This window comes from Sciurus vulgaris, assembly GCF_902686455.1.
Source record: "Sciurus vulgaris genome assembly, chromosome: 10".
NCBI classification, from domain to species: Eukaryota; Metazoa; Chordata; class Mammalia; order Rodentia; family Sciuridae; genus Sciurus; species Sciurus vulgaris.
Window position 1 is genome coordinate 1,976,525 of NC_136470.1, and position 23,492 is coordinate 2,000,016.

General features: G+C 47.0%; 1 protein-coding gene across 5 annotated transcripts in view; it reads right to left on the reverse strand.

The window, feature by feature from the left end:
* Positions 1-23,492, reverse strand: part of TRAPPC10 (trafficking protein particle complex subunit 10) — a 79,060-nt gene that overhangs the window by 41,478 nt on the left and 14,090 nt on the right. For 4 of the 5 annotated variants that reach the window (XM_079100796.1, XM_079100797.1, XM_079100798.1 and 1 more), the window contains 4 exons: positions 20,617-20,698; positions 14,535-14,670; positions 7,830-8,026; positions 3,523-3,718 (listed from right to left, as the gene is read on the reverse strand). In XM_079100796.1, the coding sequence (XP_078956922.1) occupies positions 3,523-3,718; positions 7,830-8,026; positions 14,535-14,670; positions 20,617-20,698 (611 nt within the window). Of the gene's footprint in view, positions 1-3,522; positions 3,719-7,829; positions 8,027-14,534; positions 14,695-20,616; positions 20,699-23,492 lie in introns of those variants that run through there. The other variant, XM_079100800.1, reaches the window with a different exon arrangement.

Here is a 23,492-nt window from a genome sequence, read left to right on the forward strand (position 1 = left end):
CCTGCCCCCTGCTGTGGCTCCTGCTCGGCCTGCTTGCCAGGTCCCTCTTTTGTCCCCTCAGGCTCTCCGCTGGAGGCCTGGGGCTCACCTGCACACTTCTCCCCCTCACTCCCGATTCCCTTCTGGTGAGCTTACCAAGGCATGGCCTTAGGCGCCAACTATGCCTCAAGAACGTCCAGTTCCTAACTCCAGGCCAGACCTGGGGCTCCATCTATGAGCTGAGCAGTCTCCAGGGCGCCCAGCAGACACTCAGCCGGCACATCCAGTCCTGACCCCAGCCAGCCCGCCCTGCTCTCCCCAGTGCCCTCTTCTCAGGCACAGTCACTCACCCCACTCAGAGGAATCCCACCTGAGAACTCCCTGGGCCCCAAGGGCTGGCGCCCACCCTCCCTGCACCATGTCTGGTACCTCACTCAGCCACCACCGTGGCTCCCCCTGGTCCTCACACAGCCCTGGTCCTGCGGCACTTCTTCATGGTTCCTTTCAACACCCACATGGCCTGCCCTTCAACCTCCTTCAGGTGTGGCTGTCACCTGCTCAGTGAAGCCCCCCAGCGCCTCCTTCTGCACGGCCGTCCTCCAAGCCCGCCTGGGCACCCACAGCCAGCAGTACTCACAGGGCTTGCTTGCATTCCCCTCCCCCACCACTGTGAGCATGCCACGAGTTCACCAACACTGCATGTGGACTTGGCCCTAGCACATAGGACAACCTGCCACATGTTGAATGAAAAATGTACAGAGACTGTCAGGGATGACTCTTTTCTGATTTCCTTCACTGCACATTTAAAGCAGAGCCAGGAGGGTGTACACACGCACATATATCTACACACTGGCGCAATCGGCACGTGGAGTCCAGCTCCACCCTGTGTGCAGATGACTCCAAGCCCTGGGGCCTGGATCATGCTAGGGATCCCGAGCGACATCCAGAGCTCGGTGTGCATTTTCCAACTGCAGCTGGGCTTGCTGGCACCCCGTGCCACAGGTTCCTTATCAGGATGATAAAGGTGCCCTGGCACAAGGTTTCTGCATGTAAAACGTGCTCAAGGGGCCCGGCATGGGCAGCAGGCTTAGGTGCCAGCTGTTACAGCTCTACCATGACCCTGAGGAGCAAGGGGGAGACCTGGCCTGTTCCCTACAGACCCCAGTCTTGTGTCCTACAGCCCAAACACACTGGCAGGAGTGTTCAGGAGGAGTGCTGCACCACCCTGCCGCTTCATTTCTTTCCTTTGTGAAGTACTCCTGGGACCGAGCACCGCAGGGAAGGGATTCACCCAACAGAGATAACATTGGCCAGGTTGCGTATTTCTCAATGTGCAGCTCCTCAATGTGCAACTCAGCAGTACTGAGCACACGCACACTGCTGTGTAGCCAGCCCACTTCCAGACAGAAAGTCTGACCCTGAGACCACGACTCCCCAGAGCCCTAGTGACTGGCACCTTCTACTACCCACAAGCTGCACTGCTCCAGGGTCCTCGACTCTGTAGTCTCACAGTGCCAGGCCTCACTGGCTTCTTCCACTGAGCCCATCCTGCTATAGCACGGGCCAGAGGCTCTCTCCTTGCTCGTCTGCACCACTGAACTCACTTGAGATGTACAGAAGTGCGACCATGAAATGATGAGCCCTGCGCCTAGCCCGACTCCATTTCATAAACGTCAACATCCAGCAGTACTTGCAATATCAAAACCAGAAATGATCAGCATAGCACCATCCAGTCAGAAGCCCTCGTTTGAATTCTGTCAGCTCTTCCACTAGCAGCCTTCGTTCTGCTCAGGATCCCACCTATGACTCCAGCCGCTGCTGCCCTCAGTCTCTGCAGTCACTCAGTCTTTCCCTTTCCTTCCTGACCATGGCACCTGGGAAGAGGGCTGGTGTTACTTTGTCTCGTGTCCCTTGACCTGGGTTCCCTTGATGTTTTTCTATGGCTGCCATGAGACTGTTAGCAAGGACAATGTATCTTTCTCACACCCCTTAGCAAGCAGGTCATGGTGCTGATGGACTCACTGCAGGTGCTGCTGGCCTGGACTGGTTGGTTCAGGGTCTGCACTGGGCCTCCCACTGTGATGTGAGCAATGGTTCCACTGGAGACTCAGAGACCCTGCAGTGTGCTTGCTACTGGCCTGAGGTCCTGGATCAAAGAGCTGAACCTTCTACTCAGCTGACTTTATAACCAAACAAGTATACCCATTAACATGTTGTATGGAGGTGAACTTTGCTCCCTGGGTCACACCCAATCCCGTCCTCTTTCATTCTGCAGCCCTGGCCTTCAGCAGCTCCTTCAGGTGACGCCTGCGGCCTCTGATGCCCCTTCTCTTTGTGCATTCCTCACTTTCTGGTATCCACGACCCTCCCGTACATTGCCCACCTTAGCCGAGTTATAAATCACTTCTCCGAGGAGCTCTGCTTCGTATTACTGGAGGATAGAGTTTAGCAACCAAGATCAGGGCACTACTTGTGCCCCATGCTTCTGGGGTGCTAATGCTTCTAGGCCTGTCAAAGGTCACAGCAAGGAAATGCACACATGCACATTAACCCTTGCACAGTCCACATTCCTGAACCCACCCATGCACCCATCCATCTCAGGGTCCACACTGACACCTCCATCCTAGACCAACACCCTGACTTCTTGTAGCTTCTCCCTTTCCTTTATAATACCCAGACACTATGCCTGATAAGCTTGAAGAGAGAAGAGCCAAGATGATCGGAAAGATTTGCAATGTGATGATCACATAGAGCACTGCTAGCATATTCAAATCCCCTTCCATGTACCAAGTCTTCACATGTCCCTAAGATGTAAGCCCCAGAATAAAAAATAACATTCAAAATTGCTCATTAGAATGGATCCTGTATTTATTCAAAGGGCATTATGTCCTCAGTAACCAACAAAATGGTATCTAAGGGTGAAACTTGGGCTCTCCACCTAGGAGCTGGTGGACATAAGCAGGGAACCCTGCCAGTAATACCTGTCACTCTCTGCACCATTAGGAGGGCTCCCTCCCAAATGCAGCTACTACACGTCCCTGTGCTAGAGAATTTTCTTCTTAACAAGGAATAAGAACTGATTAGAAACTACAATTTTTAAAGCCCAAAAACTCTAACAAATTAGAATAAAGCACCAGCTTAACCCAAGTCTTTCTTGGAACTCGGGTCACAAAACAAAACCATGGAGGAAATATTTCCAGAAGCCATCCTCAGTCACGGCCCAGCAGGTGGGGGAACAGGCACCTCCAGCTCAGGCCCATCTCCTACTGCTGGAGCGTCTCTGTCTGATTCACAGTAATACCCGGAAGGCCCCTAAAGCCAAATAAACCCAAGAAGGCTCTGAGAACAAAGCCCTTCCAGGAGGCCATGAGCCCTGAAGCAGGAGGACATCTGCAGACATCATCTCCACCTTCTGTCCACTCTGGCTACTGTGACATCTGTTCTTAAAACCAGGTCCATGAGAGCTACCCAGGAGGGCTGCCTTGCTCAGGAAGGAAGGGGGAGAGCAGTGCAAACTGTCCAGTCACATCATTAGTCAAATACCTGCACCATGAAGTATTCGCAGAAGCTCCAGCCTGGCTCAGTCCTCTTCTCCCTCAAGGTTCGCATGTCATCCTCAAACTTGCCTAGGTTTTTGGTGAAAGACATAAGAAGCAATGTCCTGAGTTTGGTCAGGAAGGCATTCCAGGATTCCTGAGTTCGAGAAGAGTCCTTCAAAGGGTCGGAGAGCACAACACACCTGCAAAGACACGGGGGCCTGTCTGTGAAGCTCCCTCCAGTTCTTCCCTGCCCCTCCTTCCCTCCTTCCCTGATGAAAACTGTTCGTCAGGCAGGAGCCAAACCGGCTTGCAGCCACATGGGCAATAGGTACCACAGAGGTTCCAAGGACAGTCTGCACACAGTGGACTAGAAAGGGAAAGAGGAACTCCCGAGGGCCCTGGCCTCAGAACCATCTCTGGGTCTTTGTCAGGTATGGTGACGATGTCACACCCTGCTCCAGTCCTTCCTAGCTTGCCCCTCATAATCCGCTAGTTCCTTGCGGTAGCAGGATGACATTCACATTTCCCCACCCAGCAGAGGAGGACCTCAGCATCTGGCCTCAATTCCTCTCACTGCAGCCCAGGGCCGCTGACTTGTCATGTCCTCCTGCACCCTTGGGCACTCCTGCTCACCCTGAGGCAACCTCAACTAAGCCCGCCCTGCTGTGTGGTCACATAGAAGGGCCGCAGGTAGAGCTGTCCTGTGGCCGCAGATCAGCCTCTACCTTTAGCCTAAGCTCCTCAAGGAAGTCTTAATAAGTAAGCCATAAATAAAACCTGCACGTATAGGTCTGATGCAATTTAACCACAGAAGCCTACACCCATGGTGTCAAGATGCCAAAGCAGCGCTCAAGGAAGTTCCCAGTGGTGTGGAAAAGGCCAGGTGCTCCTCCAGTGGGAGAAAAGGCACCTCTATTTAGCCTTGCTAACAGTGATTTAGGAAGATAGAATCTGAACTCGAAAGTGATTTTAAGGGTGAAGGAAAGATGGTGGACTGAGACAAGACATCATTACTATGTACACGTATGATTACATGAATGATGTGACTCTACATCGTGTACAACCAGAGAAATTAAAAGTTGTGCTCCATTTGTGTACAATGAATCAAAAACATAAAAATAAGGGGATGTGGGACAGAAAGATAGTAGGATGAAACAGACAGTATTACCCTATGCATATGTATGATTACATGAATGGTGTGAATCTACATTGTGTACAACCATAGAAATGAAAAGGTGTACCCCATATGTGTACAATGAGTTAAAATGCAGTCTATAAAAATAAGATTTTAATAAAAAAAGAGAAGAAAAATAAATTATGTAAATAAAAGAACTAAGATGAACCTATAGAGCTGAAAAATATAAAAATTTAAAAATAAATGGACTTCGAGGCTTAAAAACAAAGTGACTTTAAAACCTTGATACTATGAGTGTCAACATCTCTCTTTAGTAAATATTTTATGTGCACTATCAACACAGAGCAAAATGAACTGCTGCTCGGTTTCACATTCTCTGTGCCCCAGCATAGCCCCTCCAGGGATTGGCTAAATCCATGCCATTACCCACCAGTGGGCAAAACAGGTGAAACAGCACCAATCTACACATTCACTCCATGAGTCATCAGAACCAAGAAAACTGATTCATCCCAGCCAGAACACTACCCTGATGGGAATCCTTCCCCGAGAGGCAGGGCCAGTGCCAGCCCACTCCTGAGGTCCCCCAGGAGCTGAAGTGTATTTATTCACTGTACAAACTGATAGAGGCTATTAGTGCAGCAGCTCATCCTTAAGGTATCCTTGGGTTAATATAATAAGTATTACAGTATTAATATTTATATTAATATTAATATTATAAATAATAGTGTCTAATATAATGTAATTATCAACATCATTCCTGACCAAACACAAACTCCCTACATACCTACAGGGGGATGGAAATGGAAACTGGCACACATACCCACCAACGGCATTTTCCTTTGGTGACCTGATGCTTATCAATCAGACAGGAGAGAGTCACCACATCCCAACTGTGATTAAGCCTTGAGACCCCGTCTCAAGGTCCTCACTGTTTTAACAAAAAAGAACTGTGCTTCGGAACGTCATCACAAGCCCAGATGGTGAACTGGAAAAGGGTGAGCCCAGAAAGCTAAGGGAGTAGGGATGGGCAGTGATTGGAAAGGCAGCAGCGTCTGGCTCAGCAAGCAACGAGTCAGCCTTGGACTCTAGCATTTGCCCAAAGTCTGAAAAGTCCACAAAACCTTTAGCCAAGCAATTTTCCTTTAAGGAATTTCCCTAAAGAAATAAGGATGTTCACAACACAGAGCTAGAAGAGGTTCACAACATTGTTTATAGTAATAACCAGTAAATGATTACCTATCAGCTCCATAGAGGACTAGAAATAACCTATGGTACATTAATACTATGGAATATTATGCACTTGCTAATAGTAATGGCACAAAAACACATTTATTGTTCATGGAGAATTTTTATAACATATTAAGTGAAAACAGCAAGTATAATATTGTGTGTAGTTTGATATCACTTTAAAATACACACATGCATATGTATATATGCATAATGAAAAAAACCTGGAAAGACAAATAAAATTCTTAAGAGTTGACTTCCATTTTCTTTTAGTTCATTAGCTTTTTCCAAAGACTCTACAAGAACATGTAACATAATCAAAAATTAAACACATGTACAAAGCTAAAACCACTGTAAACCACTTTAGAGCCATATTTTCAAAGAACAGACATTATACTGTTATAAAACAAGTGTCAGTACAGACTACTATATTCAAATTTATGAGAATCTGATCCAGTTTTTTAAGTTAAAAATATATATAGGTTTGTTAAAAGACTGCAACATTTAATGAAAATCAAAATGGCATAAGGCTTATTTAGCTTATTGAGAATGAAATGTTAAAAATTTCAGTAAGTTAAATTGTAAGTATAAAAACAGTCATTAAGTTGCAAATCAGTTTTAAATGGGCTCAGCAAAAACATACTTTTGGCATTTAGGTAAAAATTGCAAACAGAATTAAAAGTAAGCAACAGGCACCTTGGAAAAAACATTACACAGTTGGAAACTTGCTGAGTTCAGACTGATGGGCTCACTATTACCCTCAACTCAACGACCCCCAACACAGACACTTCCTTGGCCATATAAAGCAGCCTCCCGTGGCTGGGCTGCTGGTGCTCTTTGGCACACAGCAGCTCTCCAGTTCCCACTGAGTGGCAGGTTGCTCTGTTCAGGACAGCTGTGAATATGGCTGAGCCTCCGGGGACAGACACTCGGCTCTGCAGCATCTGTGAATGGGGGCTGACCCTTCTGGTTAACTAGCACAAACACTCCATAGGAAAAGTTCCCGCGAGTGTAGGCTGCATGACACTGAAGTGAGATGAACTCTCGGATCCCAATACTTGATGTGAGCCACATATAAATCAAGTCTGAACATCACTACATGCCTGGTATTATGTGGAACATGAAAAAGACACCCAGAACTGTCAGCTCACTGGGGTACCGCTGACATGTAGACAGTTCACGTAGTAAAACAGAGGTGTGGCCCTAGTTGGTTGGCACTCCAAGACACTCAGTCCTGCTCCTTCCTTACCTCCCCTGCAGGCTGTGCTACCCGCACCCACCTCCCATCTCCCAGGACACCTCTCAGAGTAGGCTGGTTTCCCCTCTCCCATGACTCTCACCGCACTGGAAACCTCCGTGGCAGCCCCTGTCCTGTGGTAACCATGGGAATGATGACCCACCATGCCAGGGCAGAGTCTGGCTCAGCACTGACCCCTAGGGCCTGAATGAGGTCAAGTGCCAGCCTGGGACACCTGGCCAGCAGTGATGCAGACAGGTGGAGGCAGCAGTGCTGCAGAAAAAGAAAGCAAGAGCAGCAGAAGGGAAGGTAAGCCCTGAGGTGAAGGGCAAAGGCAGCATTTACAACTTCCTTGGGGACTCCACATAGGGCTCGCCACAGTAAACATAAAAATGCAGCCCCATAGTTTGAAAAAAAAAAAAAAAAAGTTCAAGGAACCCTGGTCAACACAGACTGCAAGACTTCTCACTGTCAGGCTTCAGAGGATCCACTGTGTGGTCTTCCCAGGGTCTCCAGGCCCAGGAGCCTACCCTCCCAGCAGCACAGTTGGGGGGACTGCTTACAGCTCCCTGGCCTGATGGGAACTACAGAGGGGGGACCCGTGCCCCGCATCATTTCCCAGACACTGCTGAGTCAACATGTGCTACCGCCCAGGAAGCCAGCGACCTGCATCGTCCAGAACCAAATGAGGGAAAAGTAAAGATACACTTACCTGTCACTCTGTTTATTACAAAAATCATTTCTTATTTTGTCCACAATAGAAGTTCGGGGAAGGATGTTGGTTTTGTTTTTTTTCTTGGCATCATTTTCAACCACCACTATCAGCCAATCCACGGAGCTATGAGCTTTCAAGACATTCTGCCACTTGGTGAGGTCATCTTTTACTGTAGCTTTGTACACTTCTGTATCCTAAAAATTAATAAGCAAATGTGAAAGCGAGTTAATGCCTTCTGCTCACACAGCACAGTGTGTCAGATGACAGTCAGTGGTTACAGCATGCTAACACACCGGAGCAGGATGAGAACCCAGGTACACAGCTCAGCCCCTGCCTCAGAGCACTCTCCAAAACAGCAGCAGGCTGGGGCAGCAGGGCGTGTAGCTGGGAAGGGCACCAAAGGCCACGCTGCTCATGAAGCTACCAGGGACATTAAAGCCCAGCTCCAACAGGGCTCTGTGTCCATCACCCAGGATTGCCACACTGTCCTGTGCTGGCCATGGGCCTGGGAGCCTGCCCACACAACCCCAGGGAGACCTCCTGCAGCCTCCCTACAACGCTTTTCTTTATATAAGCCCCTAGCTCAGCTCCAACCTCAATACCCTTTGTGGGCCACACCAGAGGCAAGGCAGCCTTCCACACAGCCCCTTAATGCCATTCCAACTTGCAGGAGTCAGTGGGGAGCCATGCTGCTCCTCAAAACCAGTTCCTCTGCTCCCTGACAGTCCCAAACGTGAGCATCCCAGAAAGCATCCCTCCTAAGAGAAGCCCACAGGGTCAGCACAGTTCCCTTCCAAGCAGAACCGGGCAACCACAGACCTCCTTCTCTGTGGTGCTCTTGTAATCGCCCTCGTGCACCTTACATCTGCTCAGAAGACTCTGACTCCATCTACGTTTAGCAAACCTAAACCAAGACACGTCTCATTTCAAAACTGAGCGTACAAAGGGCTGTGGAAACAATGGCTGTGTTCAAATACATACTGTCCCCTCATTTATTTGCTTATGGATTTACTTTTGCAGTGCTGGGGACTGAACCCAGGATCTTGCACACGTGAGGTAAGTACCCCACTACAGAGCAGCACCAGTCCTACTTTCCCCTCATTAGCAGCTCCTCATGTTTCCAAGAACACATGAACAATGCTCATGCAGACATGTGCTGACTTGACTGATCCACAAATGAGTTAAATCTTAAATCCTATATCTAGTCTCGCCTTTGGCTTAAATTACTGAGTAGGAAGTTGCAAAAGGCAGTACTGATCATTTCTATACTGAGTTAAGAAACAACATCCTGATTTAAATTAGAAGCAAATACAACCCAAAAAGATCTTTACTTAAAAATTAAGAGGAAAATCATCTTGCAAAAATCCATTTTATATAAGTAAATACGCAGCAGCAACTTAATCATAAGCTACACATTATCCCAAGCATGGCAGGTTTAGGACTTAGCTTAAATCTTGCATGTACCATGGGCTCCCAGAGCCCATGTGCACTATTTCTGGAGGTGAAACCAAACAGCCAGAGGACAGGTAGTCAGGTAGTCCATGACTGCAGCATGCCACCCCCGGCTCGCTCCTGGTCCATGGCGGCAGGCAAACTGCCTCAGCCACTAGCACAAGCCTCTCTGTTCTGCTGTGAGACCCTCAGGTGCCCCCACCCCAGTCAGCCCCCACCAAGTGCTGGGCTGGAGGTATCTGCACTAGGAGGAGCCGCTGCACCCTGAGGGACATCAAAGCAGTCCTCAGTGCCAGTGCTCAGGAACTCTTCAGAGGAGACCTTCCAAAAGAGAGGGCAAGGCAGAGGAAGACCAGTGTTCCAAACACTCCTCAGGAGAATCTGCTGCCTCTACACCGCTGTCACTCCTCACTCAGTATGTTTAGGAAACCAAGTTGAGGCAGGGAGGTGACAGGTTCCTCAAGAAAACAACATGAACACTGGAAGAGCCATGATCAGGGAAGGGGCAACATGTCAGGACAGGAGATGATGGGACAGTAGTATAGGGCAGGCACCAAGGCCTACATGGATGAGGGAGCCTCCACGGGAGGAACCTCCCCAGTGGTCAGAGCTCAGCTGTGAGGAGAGTGCCCAGGAGGTAGTAGAGGGAAGCAAGGCCAAGATGTGGGACTCCAAATGACATGATGAATGATTTGGGGGGCTGACACAAGGTGTCAGAGACCAAGAAGGGCAAAGAGGGCATCCCTGCTAAAGATGACCACAGATCAAGTGAGGTATGCTGGGGGTAGGGTTCAGCATGGGGTCAGCCAAGTGTCAGGCTGGGGCCCCTCCTGAAGGGACCAGGACAGCAGAGACAGGAGGAAGGTTAATCAGAGGATTACTCAAACAGGCCAACACTCAGAGGAGAACATGTGCCAGGCTCTCCCATGGGAGACAGGAGCTGCAATAGCGGGAAGAAGCGAGGGTTAGCCTAAGTGTTGACTGAACCGAGGGCACACGAGTGCATGTGCACAGACAGCAAAGGAAACGTGCTCACCTAGTGTGTGCACGAGGGCACAGCACGCTCTCCAGCTGTGCCGGCTGAGAGCACGCCTTGCTCCAGATCTGGGTTTCCTGACCCATTTTCCAGTGAGCGGACCCAGGGCTCCTCAGAGAGCAGCTGACCCCAGCGGGAGACAAGGAGAAAGGGTGAGCCTGCAAGTGCTCGAAGAGTAAGTGTACTTCACAAAAGCTCAAGGAACCAAGACAGGGACAACCAAGTGTCCAAATAAATAAGGACAGTAAGAGATGACCCTCCAGGGCAAACCAGGAAAGAGAACACACACAGTACCAATCAGGAAGCGGGACTCCTGCTTTAGCCACAGGAAGAGAGGGCCAGATACACACGGACATGACACAACCCAAACAAGAACAAGGAAATAGAGGCACGAGTCGACAGCTTTCAACACCTGGTAGGAAAGGACGATGGTTCCTGAGAGATGAGGAATAGGCAGGAGCCATCCAACTGTCCCAGCTGGGTACCATGGGCACCCCAGGCATAAGGAGGGAACGCCAAGCCACACAGGGAGCAGCCTGGCAGACAGCTGTTCAACACTGCAGGCTGAAGACAGAGCAACATCCTCAGACACACACAGAGCGTCCACCAAACTCATCGTTCATTTTGTCACAGAGAAAAATTAAGTGCCATAAAGCAGAAACACCCTGAGAACACTTCTGATCACAAGGCAAGAAAACTAGAAATTTTTAAATGAAAATTTTTTTAAAAATTTATCTTCTGGGGGTTGGGGATATAGCTCAGTTGGTAGAGTACTTGCCTAGCATGCACAAGGCCCTGGGTTCAATACCCAGCACCACCAAAAAAAAAAAATTATCTTCTTCTAGAAACTAAAAGCTTTCTATTAAACAACTACTGGGTGAAATGAGAAATACAAACAAAAGAGATCATTTCTGAAAAATAAGTATAAAACCCTATAATATATTTAAACTAGTAATTAAAGAACACTCATGACTTTAAAGATTGATAATAATCAAAATTTAAGAATGAAAACACATTCCAAACTCAAAAGAACTAGAAAAAGAACAAAGTAAACCACAAGAAAACACAAAGAAGGAAATAACATAAATGAAAGCAGAAATTAATGAGGTATAAACAGACTAACAGTAAATCAGATTAATAAGTAAAAATTCTGGCTTAAAAAAAAAAAATCAACAAACTACTACTTTAAGGAAGGAAGGGAGAAAGAAAGAGAACAAGAGAGAGAGAGAGAATACAAACAGAAGAAATAACAGGGAAACCAGGTCACATTCTCAAAGTCAAGAGACTACTGTTTTTGCCACCTCAGTAAAAATAAACCTTCACTGAAATGCATAACTTCTAAGGAAAATAATAGCTTATTAAAATGAATAAAGGGCTGAAACAGACCAATTTTCATAGAAGGGATCCAGAAAGTTAGTAAGGAAATAACTATAAAAAGGTGCAGACCCAGCCAGCTTGGCAGGATCCCAGCACATCCTAAAGATCAGGGCGCTCCAATATGACATGCTGTTCAGAAACAGAAAACAAGGCGAAACTTGCAGATTCCACTCATGAATCTAGTTCAACTCTGACACCTGCACCTCATAAAGACAACACAAAACAAAAGCCACAGACCAACCACCTGTGAGCACAGACTGCAGAGTCTTAAATAAAATGCAAGCACACTCCAAAGCCATGTTAAGAAAATGAGATGCTGGCCAAGTGGGACTCACCCAGGGATGCAGGCCTAGTTCCATAGCAGAAACCCACAAATACAATTCAGGATATCAGAAGATGCCCGAGGGAAATCAGGGTCGTCTCCTCGGAGTCTGATAAACCCTTAACAAATTTCAACTTGTATTCCTAGTAAAAACTCTTGAGAAAATGAGAATGGATGGCCACATGAGCACATTCCTCCGTCTTACAGCCTGCGTCCAGTGCTGGAAAATGCTACAGGCATTCCCACAGAGATCAGGAACAAGGCAGAGACACCCACCAACTCCTCTGCTATTTGATAAGGACAGATCAGAGATAAAATTCCAGCCACAACAACTGAAAAAGTAAATTTTCTCCCTCTGCATGTGACATGACAGGACACCTGGAAAAGCCCAGACTTTGGAGCCTAGAGAATCAATGGTAAAACTAATTCACACAATCAGAGAATCAGCAGGGTTACTTAATACAGAAACAAATCAACAGCCTTCACGAACACAAAAAATAACTAGACAATACAGTGGGAGCAAAAGCCCCATTTACAATAGCATCAACGAAGTCATATAAGTTTAACAAGAAATACAGAAAGTATACAACACAAAAGCAGGCCTGCACAGAGGGAAGAGTCCTGTTCCTGATTAGGAGGCCCCGACATCAGCAAGACGCTTGCTCTGCACACGGTTACTTATAAACTTAACAGGGTCCCAATGAAACATCAGCATCAAACCCACGAGAGCAGCTAGGCAAATGCAGGAAGGAGGAGCCTGGGGAGGAGGAGCTGGGCCAGACGGAACGCACTCTGCAGATGTACTCTCAGTCTAGAGAAGCACACGCTGCACGAAAGCCTGAGCTCCTGGGGTTTGTCTCAGTCATGGCACATGCAGCAGTTCTGAGATCACCTTTCGCATGCTGTAGGAAGAGGGGAACAGTCATACGCTGATGCTGTTGAGAGTGGATGTAATGTGGAAAAGGTACAGCAAGAGCCTGTCAGGGGAGGCTACACCTGAGGCACTGCTATCAACTCACGATCTGTTAAGACACTGCCTGCTCAGCTCTATCTACTGAGAGGCCAGAGACAAAACAACATTCCCACAGCCAAGAGCACACCTGCTGCCCAAGGATGAGGACTCCAAAGACAGAGTCATGTCCAACACATGGGCAAAAGCTACAAGAACCTAGAATATCTTGTTACGTGTAAAAGATAGAAAGTGCTCAAAAGGACACGGGAGTCAGCTAAAGTGGTTTCTCACTGGCCAAATCTGGAGCAGCCTGGGTGTCAGATAAGTACAGGAAAGGGTCCATAACCTCTGAATAAATGGACATCCGCTGGGTCTTCCTCAGGGTAGAGGATGGGCTGGCAAATGCTCACAACTCTTAGTAAAGAACGGCTCAGGAAAGAATCGCCACTGGAGGCCAGATCTAAGCATGGGAAGGATAGACAGGTGCAGGATACTGAAGACTTGGGGGTGGCTTCCCAGGGACAGCTTACTAGTCATCAAGGGAACAGAGCAACCGAACTAGGAAGACATCGTACAACTCTGGGCAAGTGATCAAATCTGACATTACGTATGAGGGGTCAAGAAGAGAAAGGTTCAAGAAGAGAAGGGTTCAGCCGGCAGGCCAGGAGGGCCTCTGCTTGCCAGGCCTCTGGCTGCATCTGGAGCCTGGACTGTGGGAGGGTTTCTTACAACTGCAGTACGAGGCCCTCAGTAAGCCAACACGGTACGTGCACGACACATTTTAGGCCAAACACTTGCTTTGCTCCTGGAATTTTGGTAGGTGCCAGGCAGAGGGGTTCAAGTGATTGTCCTCAGTAAAAATTCTGAGTGGCCAGTGATCTTCCCAGTATGCAGTGTCTCACGCACACTAGCACACTCGTCGCCCGTGTGTGACTCTGCTGGGAAGAGGCACGTGGGGTGAAGTGCAGGGGAAACCAGGCACAGGTCTCTGGAGTCCAACTCAACAAAAACAAAGAAATACTTCTACAGCTCTGCCTGCAGGCTAAAAGGTCCCAACGGTGGTGACTTATGTGCCTTGTATGCTGCTAAATGCTTTGTCGTATTAGGAGTCCACAGAGCAAGAAAGGACCCAGAATTATGTCAGGGTCATAAATACACAGCTGCAAAACATCCAGGTTCTGGAATGCTCCCTGGACAGTGAAGGAGGACACAGCCACATAGTCAAGCAGATGAGATGGCGATAGTAACCAAGGACAGGATGGGGTGGAGGGTCACAAAAGGGGCACTGATGTAAGAATTAAACACAGCTCAAACTGAGTAAACCTAGTGGCCACAAGGTACCACAAGACCACATGGGACATGGAATTCAGGAACTAAGATGTACTTGGGGTCCCCAGAGTGCTGTGCACTGGCCAGAAGCAAAAACACACAAGGACATGGTCACACATTTGGCAGAGGAATGAAGACAAGAGAGCACAGTCCAAAGGCAACCTGAAAGACCAAGCTGGATAAGCTTACAGGCCCAGACCCCAGCTTCAACCCTCTCCCAGAACCAACACTTACGCAGCATTCTGTCCAATAGATATGAAGGAAGGGGAACGTGAGCAGGGCTTTGTTTCCTTCCTTGGGCAACAGTTCCTCTTTGAATTGAACAAAGTTCGATTCTAGGTGGATCATCTTCGGAGCCCGACCGTAGGACCTACAAACGATTTTTTAAAAGTAACTGAGAAAACAACCCAACAAGGTTCAGCAGAAAAGAAAGGGGACAGCAATACAAAAATAAATAATTCAATCATATCTATGAGTTCAGAAGCAAATATGCTATGACCCATGACTACTATTCTGTGCAAAAGCTCTAGGAAACACGCCACATCCATGCTCCTCTATCAAGCCTCCTGTGTTATCCAGAACGCACAGCATGCTCCCGTGGCAGTGTCCAACTCCACCACAGCCCTGAGACAGCTCCTCCAGGACAATCCACTCCTGAAGTCACTGGGAAAGAGGAAATGAAGGCAGCTCTAGCAAGCCAACTGCCACCAGCACTAGTATTCAGGGACAACCTGTGCTGCCCAAGAAGCAGAGTTACCTGGTGAGAAAGAACAGGTTTTTGTTTGCAGAGCTCATACAAAATAGTGGCACAAACCTCCCTTTTTTCCTCAGCCCAAGAAAGAAGCCAAAGAGAGACCCATGAGCCACACCCTGACCTAAGGTTCTAAGAGGAGACTGCTGTTTTCCTCGTCCTAAAAACAAATCGAGCCGTGCGTCTTTTCCCCACGCACTCATGTCCCATCTCTGGCAGCTGTGTTTTCAACATCTGTGGCTGGATTTTTTTTTTAATCTAGTGTAGGGATACTCTGGGTTTAGTAAGTTAAAACCAACCATGCTCAACACTTCTGCTTGAATGCACACATTTACTATCTGCAAGCTATTTTTTCCTATCCTTTGTGAGGTTAATCAAGTTTTCTTTTTCCATCCTTGTTCTGCTGGCTTGAAAGTTTAGCCATCTATTTCTATTTTGGTTACATTTTTACTTTTGTGGGATTTTGGGTGCTTGCTAAGTTGCCCAGGCTGGCCTCCAGTTGTGATCCTCCTGCCTCAGCCTCCTGTAACTGGGATTACGGGCATGTGCCATGGTGCACAGCAGTGGTATTTTTTCTTCAACACTTTTTCTTTTCTTTTTTGCAGTGCTGAGGGTCAAAACCAAGGGCTCGTGCACATTAAGCAAGCACTCTACCACTTCACTGCATCCCCAGTTCAGCAAGTTTTTACTTTAAATATTCTACAAACCACATACATCCTGTCTAAGGTTACATTCTAAGACTGACGATGTTCTTTGTGGGATGCACCCTTTAGTTATTCCAGAAAGGCCAGTGCAGCTTCTGATCTTAGAGAAACAGGTAAACTTGCAACCCACTACAGAGCTTCCCCACTAAAACAGCAGGTCCCTTGGGGCCACCCAGGGCCCAGGAGCAGGAGATTCCTCAGCACTTGGACCTGGCCAACACACTTGGAGGCTCTGGCTCAGCTCTCCTCCTCTCACCACAGCGTGAAGAATAAGCCCTGGATTCAGAGGCATTTTCCCTCAGCACTTCAAGAAGATGGTTCTTCCTTTTTCTTTTTTCTTTTTTTTTTTTTTTTTAAGAAGACTGCTCTTGGGCTGGGGATACAGCTCAGTTGGCAGAGTGCTTGCCTTGCAAGCATGAGGCCCTGGGTTCAAACCTCAGCATGGCAAAAAAAAAAAAAAAAAAAAAAGACGCCTTTTTTTTTTTTTATATTGTAAACAAATGGGATACACATTGTTTCTGTTTGTACATGCAGTAACAGCATACCATTTGCATAATCATACATTTACAAAGGGTAATGATGCTTGATTCATTCTGTTATTTTTCCTCCCCCCCAACCCCTCCCACCCCTCTTTTTCCCTCTATACAGTCCCTCTTTCCTCCATTCTTTGCCCCCCTCCCACCCCCCATTATGTGTTATCATCCGCTTATCAGTGAGATCATTCGTCTTTTGCATTTCTGAGATTAGATTATCTCACTTAGCATGATATTCTCCAATTTCATCCATTTGCCTGCAAATGCCATAATTTTATTATTCTTTATGGCTGAGTAATATTCCATTGTGTGTGTGTGTGTGTGTGTTTGTGTGTATACACACCACAGTTTCTTTATCCCTTCATCAATTAAAGGACATCTAGGTTGGTTCCACAGTCTGGCTATTGTGAATTGAGCAGCTATGAACATTGATGTGGCTGTATCTCTGTAGTTTGCTGATTTTAAGTCCTTTGGGTATAGGCCAAGGAGTGGGATAGCTGGTCAAATGGTGGTTCCATTCCAAGTTTTCTAAGGAATCTCCACACTGCTTTCCAGAGTGGCTGCACTAATTTGCAGCCCCATCAGCAATGAGTGTACCTTTTTCCCCACATCCTCGCCAACCCCTATTGTTGCTTGTATTCTTGATAATCGCCATTCTAATTGGGGTGAGATGGAATCTTAGTGTAGTTTTGATTTGCATTTCTCTTATTACTAAAGATGGTAAACATTTTTTCATATGTTTGTTGATTGCTTGTAGATGATCTTCTGTGAAGCATCTGTTCATATCCTTAGCCCATTTGTTGATTGGGTTATTTGTATTCTTCATGTAGAGTTTTTTTTGTTTTGTTTTGTTTTGTTTTGTTTTTGCGGTACTGGGGATCAAACTCAGGGCCCTGTGCTTACGAGGCAAGCACTCTACCAGTTGAGCTATCTCCCCAGCCCCTTGAGTTCTTTATGTATTCTGGAAATGAGTGTGCTATCTGAAGTATGAGTGGCAAAGATATTCTCCCACTCTGTAGGCTCTCTCTTCACATTGCTGATAGTTTCCTTTGCTGAGAGAAAGCTGTTTAGTTTGAATTGATCCCAGTTATTGATTCTTGCTTTTATTTCTTGTGCTATGGGAGTCCTGTTAAGGAAGTCTGATCCTAAGCCAATAAGGTGAAGATTTGGACCTACTTTTTCTTCTATAAGATGCAGGGTCTCTGGTCTGATTCCGAGGTCCTTGATCCATTGTGAGTTGAGTTTTGTGCAGGGTGAGAGATAGGGGTTTAATTTCATTCTGTTGCATATGGATTTCCAGTTTTCCCAGCACCATTTGTTGAACAGGCTGTCTTTTCTCCATTGCATATTTTTGGCACCTTTGTCTAGTATGAGAAAATTGTATTTATTTGGGTTTGTGTCCGTGTTCTCTATTCTGTACCACTGATCTACCTAGAAGACTGCTCTTAAATGCTAGGTTTCACGCTGCATTTTAAATGCAGTTAGAGACTACACTTCAGCTCTTCCTTCCTTCTCTCTAGTCTACTGGCTCCATGTGTGTGTTTACTTCAACTGTGTGACATCTGGGGATTACTATAATATCCTGGTCTGCTTCTGGGACACTCCTGGTACTAGTCTGCCAGTCTCCCCTCCCTTCTGTCCAGACTCGCCCACTGAATGGGTCCAGTTCCAGTTGCCCTCTCCACTCCCCTGCCTGCTCAGCATTGGCCATGGTCTCCTGAGTTCAGTCTCCAGCTCCCTCACTTGCCCTTCAGCTAGACAGCTGTTCTGTACATCTGATAAAGTTTGTTTCAATTCTTTCATTTCTGAGATCTTATCAATTTCTATTTTCTCTATCAAAGTTATATGTATTAATACATACAGTATTAAGAAGCTTCTGGCACACACACGTGCACACACCCACACACACACACACACCCTACAACAAGAGCTACCTGCCCTGCCCTTCTCTGCCTCCCTTCAGTCTGAGTTTCCTAGAGCTGCTGTAACAAATTATCACAGACCTGGGGCTTCAAACAACTTTAGCTTACCGTCTCACACTTCAAGAGGCCAGAAATTCAAAACTAGTGGAAGGTTTCTCAACCGCTTCCCATTTCCGGTGGATGCATCCCTCTAACTCCACCCACCCACCTCCATGCATCTCTGTCTTCTTCCTTTCTGTCTCTTATAAAGACACTTGCTGGATTTGGGGTCCACCCTAGCCCAGGATGATGTCACAGTAAGAGTCTTACCTTACTTACACCTGCAAAGACGTTCCAAGTAAGATCCCATTCTGATGTTTCGGGTGGACATACCTCACCGACAACTCCTGAGTTTGATGGGTACCCCCATTAGTCTTTCCCAGGTCACTAGTTTTCCAAGATAAACTCTCTACTTTCTTGCCCAGGAGCACAGTCTGGCTGTAGACCTCTTGGCCCTGGGCCGGCCTGTTTGGAACTCAGCCTCCTGGTCTTAGCCTTCTGCAGGGCCTCACATCCATGGGTCGGAGCCTCTCTGTCCACTGAAGGCCCTTCACACTCCTGTAGCGGCAAGGCAAAAGCCATCGCTTCACTGCATAGATGGGGTGGGCTCCTGGGTCTAAGTGCTCCTCGTCCACACCTTCGCCAGCCCACTTTCCAGCCTGGGCCTCGCCCTTGCTGCCAAAGCTCTGCACTTGGTCATGTGTTATGAACACAGGCTGGGGCTCAACTGTTCTGGCTTTTCTTTCCCAACCTTCCCATCTTCATCCTTCTCCCACAGATATGTCCACATTTCTCAGCTGCTATTGTCTCCTCTCTCTGTCTGCTATGGTCTGAACATGTCTACCACAGTTCATGTGTTGCTAGTCCACAATGCAAGTGTTAAGAGGTGGGACCCTTAGCAAGAGATTAGGGCAGGAGGCCTCTGCCTGAGGGATGGACAGCGCCATTTTCTGGCACTAGTTTCATTACTGCAGGTGTGGGTTCTTTATACAAGAAGAGTTTGGCCCCCGCCTCTCCATCTTCCCTGTAGGATGTCTTCCACTACATTATCACGCAGTAAAAGGCCCTCAGCAGATGCCACCTCTTGATATCAGGCTTTCCAGCCTCCAGAACCATGAACCAATGACTTCCTATTTGCTGTGAAAGATGCAGCCTGTGGTGTTCCTCAGCAGTACAAAAGGGGCCGAGGCACCACCCTTGTATGTGTCTGCTTTTGCAGTCCTTGGCGCTCACTCAGCAGGCCTTCAGGAAAGTGCAGAGACGGACAACATACACGATCTATGCAGCTTCTCCATTCCGTTTCCTTCTCCTCATTACCTCTATCTTGCTTTCCAACACCCTTTTCTTCTTACATCTTTCTGAGTGTTCGATAACACATGCTTATTTGAAATCCTGCACAATTACTCCACTTCTCTAGGCACTAAGTTCCACACTGGCTGACTATTCTCTCCCTCTGTAACTGGCCTCCTGGCATGTGACACGAGTTTTCTCTAAGGACACCCTCTCTCACTTTGCACTACTACTATTGATGCAACAGCAGCAACTAGGGCTTTCTAATACTAAAACTCCATCGCCAGACACAGAAATCAAACTACATGCATGAGGGCCTGGGCAAGTCACCCCAGAGAGCTCTTCACATTAATAGGACAAAAAAAAAGGGTCAAAAAGAATACCCAAAGAGTCAGAATGACATGGACACAGAGAACAATAGGAGGCTCAGGATGCACCCTGGTTAAGTAAGATTACCTGTACTGACAGGTAGAAGTACAAACATTTCCACCAATAATATCTCACCAGAAAGAATTCCCAGCCAATGACTCCCTCTGGACAAGTCCCTAGACAACCATTGCCTGTGTGCACACAGAGAGCAACAGGGACAGAGGACCTGGTCGCTCTCCTATTTTCCTTCTAATTTCTAAGTAACATCTTTTCATACAGCTTCTTGTCCTTAAGAACAGTGCCCAGGTGCCCAGGTGAGAGGCTCTGGTAGCACAGCGACCAGTACGGCGTGCACAGCCGTGTCTTCTGCCTGCAGGCAGCTATAAGGGCATATGTCTCCTCAGCCAGCGGCCTGTGCCTGCGTGATTCACCACAAGTCATTCCTACAGAGACCAGGATCATCCGCTTTCTCACTGAGAATCGCCCCGGGCTAGGGTGCAGTTAGAAAGCACAGTCCTTGCCCCACACACTCAAGGCCCAAGCACCTCAGAGACTACAGTCACCCACTGCCTTCAACAGGAAGACCTGCAGATCGCGGGAGCCTGCCATTCTTCACACTTCACAATAGAGGCTTTAACTGGTACTGCTTCGCTTGCTCACACAAAAGCCCAGAAACTGCAGGCTGCAGCCAGAACCCAGACACCATACCTTCTCCATTCCATTGGTTCTCTGGGAAGCTGCTGGGAAAGTGTCGGATAAATAGAGGTAAACAGATTCTGATCTCCAGCACCTACAACGGAATAAAGAGAAAGTCAGTTACGGTACTTTTAGGTAGGTTAATGTAGACAAAACATGCTTTTTTTTCAGTAAGGTGACATCACAAAACAAGATTGTATTGTGCCTTTAAATGACTAATCTCAAGAAAACCCAGCACTTGACACATACAGCTGAACTTAACTTCAACACCTCCATGAGATGCCCAGGATTTTCCACAGGAGGAGTCGGAGGACCAGGAAGGTGAGAGGCCTGCCAGAGGCCACGAAATCAGAAGCGGAACATTGAAGCTGCTCCGCTCCCCACTCCTGTGCCCTCCAGACACTGCCTTCTCAACTGCAGAAAAGCCAGAAAACTCCACACAGAAAGGGAAGCGCTAGGGGGTGAACACGGATTTTCTTCCTCCAAGTAACTCCAGTCAACGTCAGTAGGAGCTAAAATGTACACATTTTATGTGAGGCGCCTGCCAGGCAGCCTCTCGTCTAGTCCTGGCCAGGATCTCCCGGGAGGAACGCACAACCTACAGCCAGGAAAGCTAGGTTGGAGAGGTGACCGTGTCAGGGCACAGAGCCAGTCCACGGCAGGTATGGTTACAACCCAAGTGTCTGGCTGCACACTGCACTCTCAGCTGATCCTTCAGCCCTTTCATCCTAGCTTCATCAGAACCAAAAAATCCATTTAGTTCTCAAGAAATGATGGCATGACATTTTAATAGATGCTAAAACTGTTAAACTCAGAGGATCCTCTTCAAGCAAAACCATTTTCCTAACTGCTTCTATACTGATCTAAAGAAGTCATTAGAATTGATGTGGGCCATTAACACATTTGCTTATTTTGCTATCATGAACACCCAAAAAAAAAAAAAATAATAACTTAAAAAAACATATGGCAATACCAAGTCACTCAAGAGAGAAAGGCCATTTCTTTTCCTTATTATTTGTTCCTTTTAGTCATACACGACAGTAGACTATATTCTGACGTACTACATGTACACGGAGTATGTCTTCCCAGTCTTGTGGTTGTACATGATGTGGAGTTACACTGGTCACGTATTCACATGTGAGCACAGGGAAGTGTCCAGTTCATTCCACTGTCGAGAAAGGTCATTTCTCTGTAGATGAGTAGCAGTGGTTGGGGTTGTACTCGGAACCTGACAGCCCAGTCCCTGTCCCCCTCCACCACTGGTCAGCTGTCTAAGAGTCATGAGCTAGCCACACCATCAAAAGACAAGACATCTCTGTGTCTTTTCACAGTGTCAGAATTTACTGAATAAAAACAAATGCACAAGATAAGCCCATTTTATCCACTTCACTGAATCGGGTACTCTTGACTTCACTTGATAATGGTGACCCTTGTCACAAGGTCTTTATTCCATTCCGATCTTAACTATTATTATCAATAACACTCAAGTCACACATCACACTTCATGTGATGATAAACAGTTCCCAGAAAGGTTGAGAAAGGGCTAAGACAGCCACAGGATTTAAAGACCTTACCAAAAGCAAAGGCCAAGAGCTAATACAGATGCAGAGAATCACTGCAGGTGACCAGAAGGTCAAAGAACCCAACTCCCAGGGAAAGGATCCAGAGGGCAGCATTGAGGTGTCACCTTAAGTGGGCTGCACGGCTGCAGGGGAAACCAAGCTGAGCTGAAACCTGGGACAGGCATCCTGAAGAGTGGCCACGTGATGATCCATGTCTGCCACGCCAGTGTGGGGCACCCTCCTCATATAACTGATAAATTTGTGTGTCTGATATGATTTGATATGCCACCTGCCCATGTGGTTCTATTTAACAAGTTCACAGATGGTAATTTCTTATTGACATGAATAAGTCAATGACCAGTTTGTGCCTTGTGACTGTGCTGGGCACGTGGTAGTTCACCTGTACAAACAAGGTGTACTAAAGTTTCTACCTGGGCACTTGTACTCAAAAATGCAATAACGTGGCAAATTGCTGCTTTATAACACGGAGTCACTTGGGTCAGGCACAGCCTGAAAGCCACCATCCTGTATACCATGGAGTCACTCAGGGAAGACACAGCCTGAAAGCTGCTGTCCTGTACACCATGGAGTCACTCAGGGAAGACACAGCCTGCTCTCCACAGTGAGCTTGGAAATTTAATACCTCAGGGATCAGATGTAAAGAAGAAAATAAAAACAGCTCTCCAACAAGGCCTCAGTGACAGTAAACAGTGAATGTGCATATGTAACCTAGAGCAGTCCTTAAAAGGGTTCCTGCTACTATATTTTTGTGGAGATAAAAATAATTTTTATATTTTAACTTATCACTTTTCATCTTGTTCATTTATTTGGCAGTCATCTCAGAAATCAACACAGTAATAAAATCTTTAGCACCAGGGTGCAGCTCAATGGTAGAGCACTTGCCTATCATGCTGGAGCCATGGGTTCAATCGCCAGCACCACAAAACCAAACAAACATAAACAAAAAAATCTTCTGTCAGCTTCAAGTTTATCTTTGCCAATTTCTATTGCCTCATTAAAAGGCTTCAATAAATAAGTTAAAAAGTATTACTCTTCACTAGGTGGAAACTAAGCCAACTACATGGAGGCTTTCTCCTCTTTTACTTGGTTTTCTGTATAACATAGCTCTCTCTTCTCTCTCTCTCTCTCTCTCTCTCTCTCTCTCTCTCACACACACACACACACACACACAGTCCCTGCAATGCAGTGTCACATAAAGACACAAGGAACATGCATGCAGAGTCAAAGATGAACTCCCTCTGACAACCCTCACAAGCTGGCCCCATAGTAAAGAAAGGGTAGGCTACAGCTAGTCTACAACAGAAC